We start from the raw sequence: 18,612 nt of genomic DNA, 5'->3' as shown, positions 1-18,612 counted from the left end.
GACTAGAGGCGGACAAGCAATTCCGAGTTCTGTACTCTTGCGAATGTATCCGGGCGAGTTAGCTCATTAGCATCGTAGATTTCTGCTAATTATCGTAAACATCAAGTAGATCTAGTAAATATACAAACCCCGTCGGTTGGGAATTCGCGAGAGTTCAATGTTACAGGAGCATTAACGCGGCAAGTTACACGATTTCTTGGATGACGCGCGTGTATAAATGCCTATCTCAAGTAAGGTTTATTGCAATTTATTGCTCACGTTGCTACGATGCGCTCCACGCCAATAGAAACAACTGAGAGATCCGAACGGAATGGTTTTCATACCAACTGAGACCGAAAGTTAGTGTTGTTGCGCAGTCTTTCAAGCATGTGTACTTATGTTTTAACTGTTACATGTATTTTGTGGAAATAGTGTCGGTGAAAGTATCTATTTATCACTAAAACTCTTCGTTTTACGAAATGTGAAAAGATAACATTTATATTTGACTACAGTACCAGCTATATTTTTGATTTTATATTTTATATTCTCTCTATATATACTATTATATATAAAAAAAACTCTACTTTCTATTAAATATTAGATTTAAGGCGAATATTTTAATATAATTTTTGAAGATTAATATAATTCTAATAGTTATTATATTATTGCTCACAATAAATTATTTATTATCTCTTTTACAAATTATGTTGTATGTATGCATTGTAAGTGTATTTGAATTATGTAACTAAAATAAATTATTTACGTAATGTAAACGACTATAAAATTTTGGAAGATTACAAACAATTAAAATTAAACATACAAAGCAGAGGCGATTTCAAATTTCACTCTGGAATGTTTTTCATTCTTCTAGTGTGTTATGGACTTCTTAAATCCTCAATCTTATATCGTTTAAGATATTTTAACTGAATAATTTGCGATAGACATGATGATTTTGCGTGTGATCTTGGAAATATTTCCAAAATTTATGTTACACTTCGCGGTCGGGATTGAAAAAGTGAGCGAATAAATGTTTAGAGGATAGAATAGAGGGGAGAGATCAAAGTATGTAGTAGATCGGCATGTCTCGCCTACGCTTGATGATTTACGTATGATCGCGGACAACGAGGTGGAGAAAACGGAGGACCGGTTTCTGAACTTGATAAGAGGATGACGTGAGAACCTCTTGGATCGGGAACACACGGGGGAGAGAAAATGCTCTTCCGCGATGATGATCGAACGAAGACAGACGATCCGATCGCAAGAGGGAAGAGGGAAGCAAGACGAAGGGAGAAAGACAGGAAGAAAAGAGGGAGATGGAGCAAGAGAGAGAGAGAATGAAGACGAGATCGTTTGTATGCACCATTCTACTTCACTGGACCAGTTTTCGTGTAATGTACCCCAAAGCGATACGGCTCTGTGCGGAATACTCAAGGGCCGGTTCCCTACATGCTCTCAGGCTTGTCATATTTTCAGATTAATCTACTTGAATGGTACTTGCCCTAAGGACCGCACTTGCGTGCTTCCGTAATTCCGGCGTTTACCGATCGCTAAAAATGATTGTGTAGATGGCATATGTAATCGGCTGACTAATTAAATATACTTTATTTTATACGTCAATATCAGCGTAATGATTATGTTCATATTTACAGTATAATAACAGTTTACAATGTAGATTAACAGCAAAATTTTTTTTATGTATTTGCAATCAATTTTTTTAACAGAAGTTTGACAAGTTGCTATTTGTCTCAATACTTTTTCAGCTTTTTTAACATTTAATATCTATTTACTTTTTTATCATTAATTACGATTCTGTTAAAAATACTTAGATAAGCTTGAATTTTATATTAAAAATAAAGGTTTTGTTATATATATGCAGTATTATTTAGAGAAACCGTTAATTACTTTTTTATTTTTACGATTTTGTGAAGAAAATGTCAAGTTAAAATTATGTGGAGAATTTGTTTTATTAAAAGTTGGATTGTTTTTATCACGAGATACATATATTGCATATATATCTTACCAAAATTTTGATCATGTTACAAAAATATATACTTTTTATCTGCTAATAATGATAAGAAAAATTATATTTATGAAATCTGTTTGGATTTCATGCATTTCAGTTTATGCATTTCATGTTATACTTTTTAAATATACAAAGCTCGAATATGATGTTGCAATTTTGTAAAATCTATAAAAATATATGGAACATATATTGGAAGTAATTTAAAATCCATCAGTCACGCGAATCTTGTCGATATTTTAGCGAGAAATTTTCATTCATGAGTTTTTGCGGCGGGAATAATTGCTTGGCGTGAATAATGTGCGTCGCGCTTGCTTAATCATGTGCAACTTTTAATTTCTTTTAGAACCACGGACGCTCATATAGTCGCGGACTTATGATTCATTTCATTTGTCGGCGTTTGCCCGACCCCAATTTTCATTGACTTGCACTCATAGTCAGCGATCCGGTTGGTAGCAACTGCTGTGAAAAGTGAGCCGACAAAGACATTCCGCATCCCCGAGAATTTTTACGGCACGACTCGGGGACTCTTAAGTGTATGCGGTCGTTTGCATATGAACGCTGCTTAAGATTCCCTGGGTGCACTCCAGAAGCGCTGTTCTACAACTCCCCCTTTTCGCTCCTCGAACTTTTTGTATTAAGCACGAGATATTTTCGAGCAATTATGCGAATAAATCAGCCTATATATACAGAGTGCGGCATTTATAGTGACGCGGGCATATTTTTCGGAAACGAAGTGAGATATCAAAAAATGTTTCAGACAAAAGTTGCATGGTTTCGAGGGGGCCACATGATAAAAATATGGATTTGACCTTAAGTGGTCTTTTCAAGGTGAGGTCAATGTGGTCGATGTTTTCTTAAATGGAACCCCTATTTTTTATTACATATTCTTATAGCTTATCCCAAAAGCTTTCCAAAACACTATAATAAAGTATTTTTTCATTAAATACTTTTTGAGTTATTTTATATTTTAATCTGACATATTTTGATATAAAAAATAAAATATCTCGTAAAATATTTAGTTTTCGATAATCTTACCGTAATACTTTTATGTACAGAATAATGAGATGATTTGTTAGTAAAAAACTGAACGAACTTTCCGTTTAACCCAATATAACGAATGCACACATAGGTATATTGTTTCTTATTTTAAGTAACACCGAAAATAACTTCAGATGTAAGAGAATTTTTGCGTCTCGCTATTGTTATCAGTTATCAGATACTTGAGTGATAACTCGATCACCATAATTCCTCAATATTAAGAGAGCAGACATTCTTGAATGTCTACTATTCATAAGATAATCATTTTTATATAGCATTATCTGAATAAATAAAAATAATGATAAGAGAGTATTTGTTATATATTTGTCCCGCTAATAATTTAAATAACTCGTTTGTTATAAAATGATTGCAGATCATATTGTTATGCTAAGCTCGTATAAAAAATCGCGAAATCGCTGAAATATTAAATTGCAAAATTATCCTTTGAATAGTTACATCAGATCTCTGAATCTTCGATGAATATTAAAAGGCTATATGATAATTCACGAGTTACGTGAGCCGAAATTGAAGTTTCCATTTGCTTTAGGAAGTCACTGTATCACAGTGTCCTTCAAGCGAACATCCTGTAACGTTTGCGAGCCAATTTCGGAAATCGCCTAAGCGATTCTAATGTCGCGACGGCGACAACGTGCTGCTATGTGACCTGCTTAGAACTGATTAAATATTCAACGTAGCAACATCCACGTGTTACTCTTTTTCCCCGTTTAATTTATAGCTTTCGTGGCTCGTTCAAAACCTATCCCATTAGAATTTAATAAATTCTAGCCGTTCTTTTCGACAGAGAACTGTTTTAGGAAATGATATCTCGGAGACGCACAAATATTATATGTACGATGTATAAACGTGTATTTCATCTATTGATTGCAACGCGTTTCATTATCTCTCGTCTTTTCGTAACTTCAATTGCGTCTCAGGAAACTGTGGAAGTATAGAAGTCATCAGGCGGTTTGGAGTTTCTCGGAAACATAAATACACGCTGATCGGTAGATCTCGCATAAATTATCTCACGATTTGCCGGTGACTTTGATAATTGCCGTTGCGAACGTTGGGAGGTCTTTCGCCGAGCAAAAGGTTTCTTGAGCGTTATCGATAAATCACGGCGCGGGATATTCTCAATCGGTGAACCTTCTTCTTTTCGCATCGGACATCGTTAGATTTTGTTCGATTGGCCGACACATGGTACTTCTGCGCTCTTTCAGACTTCTCTAGCTTCGCGACCTTGAGTCTAAGAACGTTCGAAGATATCGAGGTCTTCGGCTTCCGCTTCTCATCTATTTCTGAAATCTCGAATTAGATTTGTCTAGAGAGCGGCCGCGACTTCCGCCAACGCCGTGTCGTGGAATGCCATTTACCCGCTGACGAACTGATCATGGAATGACGAACAAGAGAGAGAGAGAGAGAGAGAAAGAAGAAAGATAAATGGTATTTTGTTCTTCTTTGAACCTTGAGTTCCGACATCCGCTCTACTTAAACTGCCGATTAATTCTTCTGGCTAGCTATTGCTTCTTAGTAGTATTTATGATTATATAATATCTACTTGGTGATTGGACTCGTACGGAATTAGAGTTGACCATTTGATTATCCTCACAATTTCAATATATTCGGTTTTTTTATTAAAAATTCTTTATTTTGTATAACATGCATCACGTCAATTTTCGAGATCGTGTACTTTCAAAAACATTAAAAAGTAAAAAAAAGTATTCTTTGATTGGAGAAAGATCTAATTCAAGCTTATAATATTATCGAAAATCAAATATATCCGATATATGTGCCTATATAATTTTGTATGTCTCCAATTTAATATATGTAGTCTTGAAACTTGAAGCATTCTATATAAGAGCTCTTATGATTGCCACTGAAGCAGTTGATCCGTCATAACGGCTTACTTGTTCGGATATCATATTCACCTGTCCAATTTAAAAGTGTTAGAGATCTACGAAAGATTGATCAACCTGCGTTCTGTAATGCACGAAAGTGAGTTTTGAGATAATAATCGAATTATAGCATCTTCAATCACGTTTTGAAGGGATGACGTGCATATTCGCTTCTATTGTATCGCATTTAAAGTTGCCAGATACTTTTTTTATAGAATGTTTTAAATATAGGGCAGAAATTGTGACGAATATAAAAAAAAAATTTATCGACTTTAATTATAGAGTGTATATGATAATAACAAAATTAATAAATTGTAAATGTTTATATTTAAAAAACTAATTAATGCTTTGATATTTTTGCTCGAAAATGTTTTATTCATAGAAATTAAAATATAAAAAATTAAAATATAGAATACTTTTGTGTCTTGATATTTAAAATTAGGCTGAAATAATAAACTTGTATATATATAACATTTTATCAAATTTTATAGTACTGTAGTATGGTCCTAACATAATATTACGTAAAATGTAAAAAGTACAAAATATAAGCAAGATTTGATGGCCGCTAATTTTGTCAATGAAAGGAAATAGTCGTTTGGTTTCTGCCATTGAATTTTGCTGATATCGTGTCTATGATATATCGCGTTATTCAAGATCTGTCACTTTCTTCTTTACACTTATCTCTTTGACAGAATGTGAGGGAAGACGCTGCTACTAAATATGTGTTAAATTAAAAATAATAACTTCGGCAAAAATAGCGGATGATGCTAATCAATGCTTAAATCGCGCATTTATATTTATTTGCGGCCACTGTTGAAATAAAATGTGAACAATTGTAGTGCGACAAAAAATGGAACAAACTATTAGCATTTTTTATTGCGACACGTACATTTTTGATTATGCAATAATTATCAACAATAATACAATAACAAGGCTCTAAATAGATCAAAGTCAATAATAAAAAAGGCTAATAAGAGGCAGATGCGTGATCGTAATCTATTCACATATTTGTATTTTTTTCTGTTATACGGTTACTGAAGATGGTCCGAAGTGGACCGAAACATGTAATAAAACAGCGTCTATAATTAATTTATAATTTTATCTTTTAATTTGCGCCCACATAACACATATAACAGCGTTTATAATTAATTTATGATTTTATTTGTTTCTTGTTTTGCGGCTACATAATGTATTTGGCTCTTATTAGCCTTTGTTATTATTGAATTATCAACAAATTATATTTTCTGAATAATGAGGATACACAATCCATTTATAAGTTTTCTTTTTAATAAAATCATGAAGATTATTATATTTTTTTAAAAATATTAATTAAAATATTTAAAAAAATATATTAGTTTAAAAATATTATTAAATTAATTAGGAATTTTTATTTAAAAAAATCTTTATTTTTTCTTTCTAATTAGAATTAGTTATGTTTTCGTGTGTTTAGTTGCATACGTAAATTAAGTCTTTTTTTATTTAACATATTGAACATATGAAACAACAATTTATGCACAAATACATATATTGCTTTATTTCTATAAATAACTTAATTTATTGTTAATGTGTGCAAGAGTTTTATTAGTTGCAAAGATATTTGTTTCAAACGGTCCTTCGATTGCTTAAATATCGATATTATATTTATTCGATTCTTTAACCACTAAACATAAAGTAGCTGGTCTGACAAGTGGCTGATGAATGAAGGCTAATGAAGGTTGCAAACCATTCAAGATATCTCAACGTGTACCGGAACCTTAGAAAACCTGTTTCATCGAACGCATCATGCATCTAACGGATTGCTAGGTATGCCGATTAAACTCTTCACGAAATCGATAGATCTCATTCCATCGAAGTCGAACACTTTTTTTCTATTTCGAAAGAATGTGTGTTTTTAAAAGATTTAGTATTTAATAATTCATGAAATTAATTGTCGTCTGCACGGCAGCCAACACTTAGCTATAAAAGTAGATTGTGAATTTCACAGTGCTTATGGCAATAATATTCGTTGGCCTCCTTGAGCGATTTAAATATCTTGATATTACTGCCACCTGCGGCTTTAAACTTCACATAACTTGCGTCATGAACAAGATCATATTGATATGTGTGCGGAGCTATTTTGCTTATAAAACGACCGATAGAATCGATAATTATAAGTTTTTATATGGTAAGACCCGATATAATTTATCAATCAATAATTGGACTGGTCAGCAAAAAATGCCATTAGGTGCATCAAATAATTAAGGAATTCCTATTGGGGAGTTTTAGTATGTTGGGGAATGATTTCTTAGAATCTTAGAGGTAGAATGTGTTAGCACGTGACTGATTCCGTTCTTACTTCGAGTACGTGTTATACAAGTCCTACAATCGTTCTTTCGCTTCCTTTCCTTTTATACCTTTGCCATTGCGTAAGCGAGTCACGCAGCGCCGATGGAACTTCGTTTGGTATAACCGGGCGATTAATGAAGTAGGAAAGTGATTGAAGGTTCTATTGATCCTCCAAGCACGTACTTGACACGTACTCGGTTCTTCTTGAATTAAGAAGAAAGAATATAATTGTTCCACAGAATACACTTTCCCAAAAATACAGAAATATCGATGCGAAAGACTGCTAATTGATTGATTATCAATTAGATCGCCGAAGTCGGTTCAAAGATATTTTTGGAATATCACACACATAAATCTTACTGTCATTAAACAATAAAAAAAATTTTCTAAAATTTAATTTGCACAGATAACTTGATCATAATTTTATTAATACATTGAAAATGCGCAGTTTCATTTTTTTCTTAATTTTATATTTGCTTTCGCTGCAAGACATATTTATTATCTGCTGACAATGGACTATTTTTTGAATTGTATATGGTTGAGTCATAATTATTATTAATTAATTCGTTATTAGGTAATAATCCATCTTATACTGGCACCTCCACATCGGCTTCTGGTTTTTGTAACCAACATCAAGTCTCAGCAGGACTTAGTGAATTTCGAGTAGCAGCTGCTCGATCGGTAGCCGATCACTGTCCCCGAAAACTTTGCCGATATTTCATACATATATTATGTCACTGTGCCACTTTTCTTTTTGACGTTCCATCGTTGCAGAAGCAATGTACAAAATTTCTTTAATCGAAGCCCGTTCGAGCGAGGTGAAACGAGGGTTAAGACACACACACAATCGTCTTAATATTTTTTAACTGTGCATTTTAAGTGTGTTTCAATGACACGATATAATTTTGATTCATTCTAGAAGAATCTAGTAAACCGTTATCCGATTAATACATATGTCCCGCAATAAATATACATAAAGAATTCTACACATACAGTTGCAGAATTTGCGGTATAGTTGATTTGCGGATAGAAAATTTTTCTCAACAATTGAGGTAGACAATATATCATTTTAAGACACTGCTTGAAAAATAAATTGATTGAATTTTATTGATATCATAAGTAGAAAAGCAAATTTGGCAAATTTTTTAAAGATTATATTGAATATTGAGGGATCAATAAAGAAACAGGAAGATATTGTTGCTTTCGCACCGAATCGTGTTTATAATCATCACTATTTTAAAAACGGCTTCGTTAAAAATATCATTTACTTATATTTCTCTCGCAATACTAATAGGAACCTTTTTTTCAACATAAAATTTTTCTCTGCGTGAGGGTCATTCTGATTCACGCGCACAATGACCTCGAACTCACATATATATTTTGTTCTTTATTGGAAATCGTTGCCCACCCATGAACTCGCTTGTAAATACAAATTTGACAAATATCCGAATAAAGAAATGCCGACGTACTTCTTTATTTGAATCATTGGATTGTGTTACTAGTACTTAATCTTATTAGCTTTGTATTTTACTAAACTATTCTGATGTAAGCTCGTGTAAGATAAACGTGCTTGTAACATTTGACTTTGAAAAATGACATTTAATTTCAGTCGTTGTACGTCAAAAGATTATAACAATTTTGTGCGCGTCGAAAAAATCGGAAAAGCATGATGGTATTTATAAGATTATTTTACAGCAAAATAATGGCTTTGATGAATCTACGTAAACTTGGCACTTTACTTTTAATAAATAAAGTTTTCATTATATGTATAAAACGATAGTATTTTGTTTGTAATAACAATATTTTCGTTTGTAGTTCAAGTCATAAAAAATAGAGAATTTTTTAAAAATTACTGTCACCCGACTTTAAGATAAAAAAAATCGTTAATGTATCTTGACTCAGAATTGTTTGTAGTTATTTGTAATGATTTTCCTTTTATTTGTAGTTGAATAGTTTAAAAGTTACAACATATTTACAATAAATAAATAACGTAATTTTGTCAATTTTAAAGATATCTCGAATCTGCTTGCGCCAAGTGTTTTAGAATCGTTTGTAGTTTGTAATAATTGTATTCTTTCGTTTTTTTTTTGTTTTCATTATTTATTGTTGTTTTTTTTTGTATTTTCTATAATATTTTTGCGAATTCGAAATGAATCAAGACATATTAACGATTTTTTCTTTATCTTAAAGTCGGGTGACAATTATTTTTGAAAAATTCTTTATTTTTTATGACGAACTACAAACGAAAATATTGTTACTACAAACAAATACAAACAAAGTACTATCATTTTATATATTGAAAACTTTATTTATTAAAAGCAGAGTGCCAAGTTTACATAGGTCTTTGATAAAACTCATGAACGACATTTGAGCGACATCATTTGTATTATTAAATGTCTAAATCGAGAAGTCGATAAAAAATTATAAATGGAGTTAATAAATAAATCGTGTTAATTTGTTAATTCATGATTTTATCAGAAGCTTGATAAAATTTCTTGTTCCACTTCTCCACTTTCGTGATGCAGAATTTGACTCTGATTTAATGTGACGATTTCGCTGGGTACCGTCGCGCCTGCATTATTTGGCGCATTTATTTCTGGCCGTGAATTGCACAAGCGTCGCAATTAACGAAATTATTTGATTTGTCATAATTTTCTATTCATGCGTTATTTTCTGTCGTTACTTGCTATTTCATTACGTACTTGTAACGAACAATCTTGTCGGTTTCTCATTATTTTGTTTTTAATTACGGCAATTATCTTGGCCCGCAGGTGTACAAAAGTCTGGACATTGTTACTGCGAAAGTAACCCCGGCGGAAAGACAGGCGGCACCACATCACATGCTGGACGTCATGGATCCGCTGACCAACTTCTCCGTAATAGACTTCAGAGACATGGCCTTACCGATTGTAATTTTTATATCGTTTTTGTTTTTTTCTTTTTCCAGAGATAATCAATGTTTAACGCGGCAGCTATCCTAACATTACTAGAACAATAAGGATGATCGTATTTCATCGGTTACATCGGTTACAACCGGTTATAATTAGTAAATATCTGAAGCATAATTCAGAGTTTACTGACACGTGAATTTTATAAGATAACTGAAAATTTAATTCAGCGCGATAATAATAATTACCATAATAATTTGCATATATTAATGTGTTTTGTACCTAGTTTAATGAGCACGGATGCCTTCGTATATGCTAATCATAACATCTTTCGGAAAATAATGCGAACGAAAATAATTCGTATATTGTGATTATCGTAAGCAGATAAAATTATTAATGAGCGAATCATCCTTCTTAGGGTGTGTTAATGAAAAACGTACAATGAATGCTTAATGAAGAGTACATAATGAAAGTGATACTTTTTTTTGTTCTCTTTATTTCGAGCTGCACATTCAACTTATTATTGGATATTAAGGATTATAATTGCGGTTGGATGTTTCACGCGCGACTTTACAATCGCGATGGATTTGCAGTTCGGTTCGCGCGCGCGAAATTGACTTCGTAAAATAAAGATCTTGGACGAAGCCAATCGGAACGCCCCTGATCCTCGCGAAGACCTTGATACAATCATTAGCCACGGTCTCTCGCGCGAATCGCTCGGTCCTGCTCTCGGTTGTACTCTGTTTCGACGCTCTGTTCCTTTTCCTATCGATATAGATAGACAACCTGGTGGCCAGGAGGAAACTGCCCGTTGTCGTCGGAGGTACAAACTATTACATAGAATCTCTACTATGGGAGATCCTTATAGCCGATCCGAAAGATCCGTCAGTGCAAGCCGATTCAAGCGCGACCGATCCGAGCGCATCTATCGAGAACAGATCGGATGATCGATATAACATACGGGTCGATCGACAGAATGGCGATGACGATGATAATGAAGCGGCACCGATGAAGAAGTTGAAATTCGACGCGAGATTATGTGATGATAGCAACGAGGAACTACATCGAAGACTGATGGAGGTCGATCCGGAGATGGCGCGCCAATTGCATCCTAACAACAGGCGGAAAGTCATAAGGTAAGATCCAATTGTAATTATTGATGCGGGGATTATTGATTAGACAAATTTCAATATCAAAAAGCAATAAGTTATTATATACGAATATTATATAATATTAAAATTAATCGCGTAGATTAATGTGGTAGATCGATGCTTCCACATCGTGTTTTGTAAATACAATTAAAAATGTATTGATTAGTTTTAAACTTTTTATCTCGCTTTTTATAAAATAGATATTTAAAATGAAATCGACGGAGATATATCTGAAATAGAATGAATATCGAATCTGCATCGTGTAACACTACTTTTGACTGATAAATATTATTTATCGCTGCATGTCAAAAATATAAAGACGATTTGTTCGCATCTGTAATACCACGCATTTAAGGCTGCGTTCCGATATTCACTGCCAGTACTGAAAATCTATAGTTTACGTCACGTACACTATAGATTTTTGAATTCAATGATAAAACCATTAGGAATGGCTTCATCAGGTAAGTTTCATGACTCCTAAAATTTATATAGCATGCTCTAGATAGAATTTATAGCAAATATATAAATATATATTTTTCTTTTATAGGAAAGTATATAGCATCCTGATGTGTCAGTTACTCATCACATTTGGGATGATTACTTTGTTCCTCTATCATAAACCAACACAGCAATGGGCCATGAGACATACAGAATTGTTTTGGATCGCCTTTGCTGCAACTATCATCTTGATCATATGTATGGCTTGCTGTACCAATGTGAGACGTAAGGCCCCGATGAACTTCATATTCCTGTTTTTATTTACATTGGCGGAAGCTTTCTTGCTGGCTCTAGCTTCTTCGACTTACAAAAGTGAAGAAGTAAGTTGTCCAAAACAATTTTAGTATTGTAATATTGATTCCGAATATTGTATATATGTGTGAATAATTTTTGTAATACATTATATTAAGGTTGCCTTCCAATATTCATTGCCAGTCCTGAAAATCTATAATGCATGTGACGTAAACTATAGATTTTCAGTACTGGCAGTGAATATCGGAACGCAGCCTAATTATGATTAGTGAAGTTCAACTGAAATTCGCCACGTGGCCGGTTCCGTCAATACGACAGAGTTATTTGATATTCGGCGGTTGTTGTAATGTCACTTGTCACGTTACGTTTAAAAATTAGAAGAAGCGGACATTAATCAGGCAGTCGGCGGTATCCCTGACGCATATATAGGCATTAATTTAATTCATTGAATTCATTAGCATTTTCCACTCGAACGCTGTGCAATTAAGTCTCAAGGCGACGATCGTAAAGTCTCAAAAACGTTCCGAGCTTATGAAATCCTACTTCCTCGCGCCGCGATAAAATTCTGACCTACTTTCGATAACGGAATGAAGTTATAGCTCGCTTCGGTATCGGTTTGATAAGATGTGCACTACATCTTACTTCGATAATATAAATTGAATCGATCATTGCGGCAAAGATGTTTTTCATTGAAGGAAAAATCTTTCAGAAATATAGTAAATCTATCGAATTCCCTTTGTGTTACATAATACAAGAAATTATGGAAATTTTGGAAGATACGTTCAGCTGTGCTAGCCTGTGGTATTGTGAAATTTAATTCGAAAATGAATTGATAAAATTCAGAAAGTAACAGATAACGAAGAGTTAACACCTGAATTGATTTTGCGTTCATAACCATCTTGTCCAACACCCAATATATTTGAGTTTTTTTTTTATTAATCAGTGAACGCTTTCTTCTTAAACCATACAGTTTTAATACGACACTTGCAATTCGCTCAGCGTTATCTGAATGGAATATTTAAGAGAATGTTATATTACACAATCGATTTATAAAATTCTGGCTTAATTTTGGCGAACAGTTTGGAACGGATCTTGGCTCTGATATAAATAAGGTCTGTGAACTAATTAATGCCATGCGCTATTGTTCCCGGAATTGAATAATTAATTAATTGGTTGCAATGATGTTGCAGATAAACTGATTTCTGCCATTACGAACAGAGCTTATGCTAATATTGATGACGTTCATAATTTCATAGTGTTTAAAATCTTGTCAGTAAATTTTCTTTGTCTAAAAATGAATCTGTAGAATATGAAAAGATATTTTAAATATATCTTAAAATTAAGTAATTTAAATGAAATTTCTGAAATTTTTCATGGTGATTAAAACGTTCTTCGAGAGATTATTTTTTCTCCAAGAATTCTGAAAATATTAAATGTCAATATATGAAAGACACACTGATATCCAAGATTATGATAAATTGGAATTTTGTTTAAATGGAGATAATTAACTAACAAATTTAGGCATTTTCGTTCATGCTTTTGTAGATCGATTAATAAGCAACCGATCAATTTTCTATAATAGAACAATTTTCATTATATTTAGCTCTTTTAATAGATACACTTTTAATTCTAATTGCAAAATGTTTTCTTGCATTTATGCATTTCACTATTCCATAATGCGTCAACTTTGGCGTTTTATTAATTAAGATTTAGAATTTAGGAAAATTATAATTTTTTTCCTATCAAAAATTTTTTTATTTATAATTATAATCTTTTTAGTTTGTTTGAAATTTATTTAAATTGTCTCGACTTTGGCATTTGATTTATTATAAAAGAGCTTTCAGTATTATTTTGTTTAAGCAATCAGCTGATAGTATACGTCAGCAGAATGTAAATGTGTCGTAATATAACTATAAAATGGTAGGTCAGTGGAGAGTCACTTGAAATCTTTTTCATCATGCTTATTATATGTAATAAAATATAGATACAGATCAATACCGTAGGATATTCAGGACAAAACAAGTGATGAATTTCTGCGTTATCTGGTACTTAATAAAAATTAGCTATCTGTGCGCAATGGAAAAGAAGTTAAATATACAATATTTAAATAGATGTTAAGAATAATTTTCTTTTCTTTCGTTTAGAATGTAACTTACGACTATTATGTTTGCTATTCATATGATATTTAATTTATATGTATAAAGTTATAGCTTTTTCAGTTTATGTGCCTATGTAAAATTGAATTCGGATCATTTAATACTTTTTTAATTTTGTGGCTTACAATTTACAATTGTAACTTTGCCAAAGTTATTTAAAATTTAATTTAGATAGAGATTATAATCTACCTATTTAAACTTCTCTGTTCAGAGATTCAAAACTTTTTCAGTTTTTCTGACATTTTATATTAAAATTATAGTCGTAAGAGCTGTAATTTTGATCATATATTCAGTGATACGATTAACTTTGATATAACAAAAAAATATTATAATCATATATAATTATGATCACATAATTCTAAATAAACTTTTATGTACACGGAAAAAAAAGATTAGCAACAGGAGCTAATATATAGCTGTGATAGCTAAAATGTGTCCTTAAAATAAGGACAGCTAATACTGTTGCTGCCCAAGCTAAATTTATTAGCTATTTTCATTTAGGTACTACAGCAACACTTTTTTGCTGTTAGAAACAAGTGACACTTAGCTGAATGCTACTTTATCCTTTGCTGCAGAACTAAATAATCTCCATTATGGATGCTAAGATTTTTAGCTATGATTGTACAATCTTCGCTGTTACGCCCCAATATTTTAACAAAGTACGGACTTCTTCATCCATCTTATCCACACAATAGAGAACCACTTAATTCACACGTATCGAAACGAACTGGGCGAGCAACGGCTAACGCGTCGATGTTGTCAATGACAGCGTCGCAGAAACAATTAAACAATTGTGAATCGAAGATTCGCGCGCATACCCATAAACTTAGCTGCGCGTGCTAAATGTTTTAGCTATAAAGCATATTCCGCAATGTATGCGCATAGTAAGAAATTTAGGTACGGTTGCTATCTTTATAGCTGCTCGTGTTAATATACGCTTTCAATTTCAGCTAATAAATTTTCATGCCACAGTGAATTTTTTTTACCTATAATAACTAGTACTTAGCTATGACACTAAGGCGATAGCTTTTACAGCTAAGTTTGATTCAGCTACTGAAATTTAGCTGCTATTGTTCATTTTTTTGCGTGTATGATCCCATATTTCTCGTTTGAGACGCGCGTGAATTTGATGCAGAAAGGAGAGAGGTCCGGTTTTCGCCGAAGTTTGTTGTAGGTCCACCTGTTACTTTGCCGGCGTTTTTCGCAGAATCGCGGACTTATAAAGCTACGTTCACAGTTACAATAATTCGCGCGGGCCCGACAACGAACGACGTGATCGAATCCCGAAGTGTTCAAACGCATATCTTCACGCAATCGTTATCAATCAAGCGAGAAATCTTTTTTCCGCGTTATACGTCATGATAATTGAAATTACTTCATGTATCCGCCATCTTCGATTAATTATGATTAACGGTCCGCCGCGTATCGCGCCGCAACTAACATCATCAATGAATGTCGAGACGGTAGAATGATGCATTTCCCCGCGTTCCTTTGACCTGACTTCGGCTTTTGTGGGATTTGCGTGTCCAGCTCCCGGTGGATCGTACACAATTGGATTTTCTCGGTGTGAATGCGACATGGCCGCGCAAGTCGATCGACAATGGCCAATTAGAGCAAGGTAGAGCAAGGTAGAGCAGAGGCAAAGCAGAGCAGGGTACGTCTTTTGGACAACTGCTACGCTTTCACAGTATGGCTACCAATGGCAGCTGCGCCTCGGAAGAGTACCTTTTACCTTCGCGGCGGCCATCCTGCACACTTGCGTCTCGTGCGTGAAAAGACGTCGAACCCTATAGAATATTTTTGATCGGGTTGGGTTAGGTCAGGCAAGGATCCCGTGCGTCGCCAGCTGTCGTATCTTTCTTCCTTTATCCTGTCACCTCGTTCAACTCTCAGAGGCTTCAAGTTATATTTATTCGCTGTGCTTCCGAAGCACTCGAATAACGAGCGTTCAATTAACCTTCCGGTCACTTCTTTATATTTCTTTATATGACCAATCGCATCATATAGAGAGGTTGCACACGAAACCTTATTATTAAGAAGTATGATTTTCTTATAACATTCATCTTTCTTACTACCATCGATCATCGTGGCATATTTTTTGATGTATCTGGTGTCGATAATCATTTAATTTATTTTATTTTATTTTTATTTACAACATTATCGTATCATCTTAATTAACGTGAAACAAAAATAGTTTTTGCTTCTATTATTGTGTAATATTTGACATATTGATCTATTTTATTAACAACCTATATATAACATGTTTATCGATTGAGAAAACAATGCAGATTAATAATTTACTCACCGAGAAATAATTTATTTGTCTTTTTATGAATGCTTCGTGTTTGATTAGTTTCATTAGTAGTTAATAGCGGCTTGATAAAGGATTTTAGGACAAACATGAAATATTTATTCCTCGTGTAATCTTATCATGTAGCCAACGAAACTCAGTTCTCTTGACGGTTTCTTTACGAGGGGCCGACATTATTGTACTATAAACGTTAAAATGTTATGAACATCGTCCCTTGCAATTTGTACTTTAACTTTTTAACACTCTATACGTAATAATATACATTTCTGGCACATTTTCTAAAAACTGGGTGGATTGATACGAGAATATTTTTTCTACAGAAAGCCATATAATAATTAAACTGTAGCAATTCTTGTCTGCTTCGATGCATGATGCGATAAGTTGAAATGGAGCTGCAAAATTATTAGAGAGCTGTTTGCGGGGAATATGCCTTCGTATATTTCTAAAACTTGAACGATCCTTTTTATGCTTTACGCCTAAGGGAAAAGGCGGCACTCATAAAGCTTAACAACCTTGTTCCGGAATATTTTTTTATGTATCACCTTGTCATCGTCGCGGCTGATAAAAAAATCCCTTCCTTCTTGCATCGATGTTTTTGATTGTCAATAAAGTGATAAATTTCATAAAATTAATTTACCTCTTAAAATCTTTATTTATTATAGCAGTTTTTTATATAATCAAGACTAATTACAAAACAATCATTTATTTTAAAATTAATCTTATTTTATATCTTTATTTTATATATTTATTTTTTTTTTGTTTTATATGAACTTATTTTTTTGTTATATATATTCCTTAAAATACACTCAAAGAGGCTTTTTTTATGTAATTAATAATGTTTCTGAATATATCTTGAATATATTTTTTATCACATCTTAATCTTAATGTACACAATTAATTGATATGATGGAAGTAATTGATATATTCCTTAATTTTTTTTCTTGATTAGAGGAGAATTTTATTCACATTCATTTTGCCTGACAATTTAAATCGTGTCAGGTCGAAATAATACGAATTTAAACGCGCTCTTCTTGGATCACAACATCGATGTCGATAAAATGTGATGAATGTTCTCCCTATTTAGTAGCACGACGAAGAGTCCCGAGTCGCTCCGGTTTCGCTCCTTTCTCTGACTTCGGTGACACGTCGAAGATGTCTTCGTCTCGTACGCGAACGTACGTGAACATACGTGGAGCGTGAAAATTACGATTACTCATAAAATGGCCATCAATTTGCCGAGCGTAAAAAAATGCGAGCTCGTTTATTGCTTATTGATAGATATATCACGCATGACGAGAATTTTGTGTATATATTATGCAAATTTGTGCAATCATTCATCTCTTAACAAAAATGTGTGTGTCAAGACATTAATAATTTTGAAATTATAAAAATATTGGTTTTTTATCTATTAACTGACAAGTAATTAAATTAGGATTACTTAAATTATGATACGTGATAAAATGAGAATTGCAGAAGATGAATGTGTGGAAAAGATAATGATTATTTATATAGTATTTTTTTGAAGATACTAAAATTGTAAAGTTGTAAAATTTTAGATGAATTATTCACCTGCTTAAAATAGTATTATCTAATAACAAAAATTTCTAAAACGCTCAACTTTTAAGTTTAACTTAATTAGCAAAAGAAAAAAAATAAATACTTTGCCCTTTTATATTAAATATAATTACTTAGTAATATGTTGCTCCTATCGCAGGAAAGAACTAGCTGAAAGGTTAATTAACAACAGTCTGTAAACTAATTTATAACATATTTATAACATTATATTTAAACGTTTAACTTTTTTCCGAATTTTCCGCCCTTTAATTCATTACTTTCCAAAAAGTATCGATAACAATAGCTTTTTGTACATAACATCGTAGAAAACATTTATACGTTATGTACTTAGCAGGCACAGACGGCTTTCTTATAAATCAAAAGAGTCTGGCCGCGCAAAATTGCGACTTGAACCTAGAAGAGCGGATTTTCACAAAGTAAAGACTATAAATCAAACTTAATTCAGCAAGCATATGGTCGGCATGGTTTCCCTGATCCGCATTCCAAATTACAAAAACCACTGGCTTTTCGTAAGGTTGGCG

The 18,612-nt window shown here is 33.0% G+C and overlaps 1 protein-coding gene across 3 annotated transcripts in view; it reads left to right on the top strand.

Moving 5' to 3' along the window:
* Positions 1-18,612, top strand: part of LOC115237081 (tRNA dimethylallyltransferase-like) — an 84,712-nt gene that overhangs the window by 13,042 nt on the left and 53,058 nt on the right. The window contains exons 2-4 of one of the 3 annotated variants that reach the window (XM_029809915.1): positions 10,032-10,169; positions 10,926-11,284; positions 17,601-18,148. In XM_029809915.1, the coding sequence (XP_029665775.1) occupies positions 10,032-10,169; positions 10,926-11,284; positions 17,601-17,649 (546 nt within the window). In that variant the 3' untranslated portion in view covers positions 17,650-18,148. Of the gene's footprint in view, positions 1-10,031; positions 10,170-10,925; positions 11,285-17,600; positions 18,149-18,612 lie in introns of those variants that run through there. The other 2 variants (XM_029809914.1, XM_029809913.1) reach the window with 2 other exon arrangements.

The sequence above is a fragment of the Formica exsecta genome, unplaced genomic scaffold, assembly GCF_003651465.1.
Source record: "Formica exsecta isolate Colony F162 unplaced genomic scaffold, ASM365146v1 scaffold272, whole genome shotgun sequence".
Classification (NCBI taxonomy): Eukaryota; Metazoa; Arthropoda; class Insecta; order Hymenoptera; family Formicidae; genus Formica; species Formica exsecta.
This window is presented reverse-complemented; position numbering and strand designations above follow the sequence as displayed.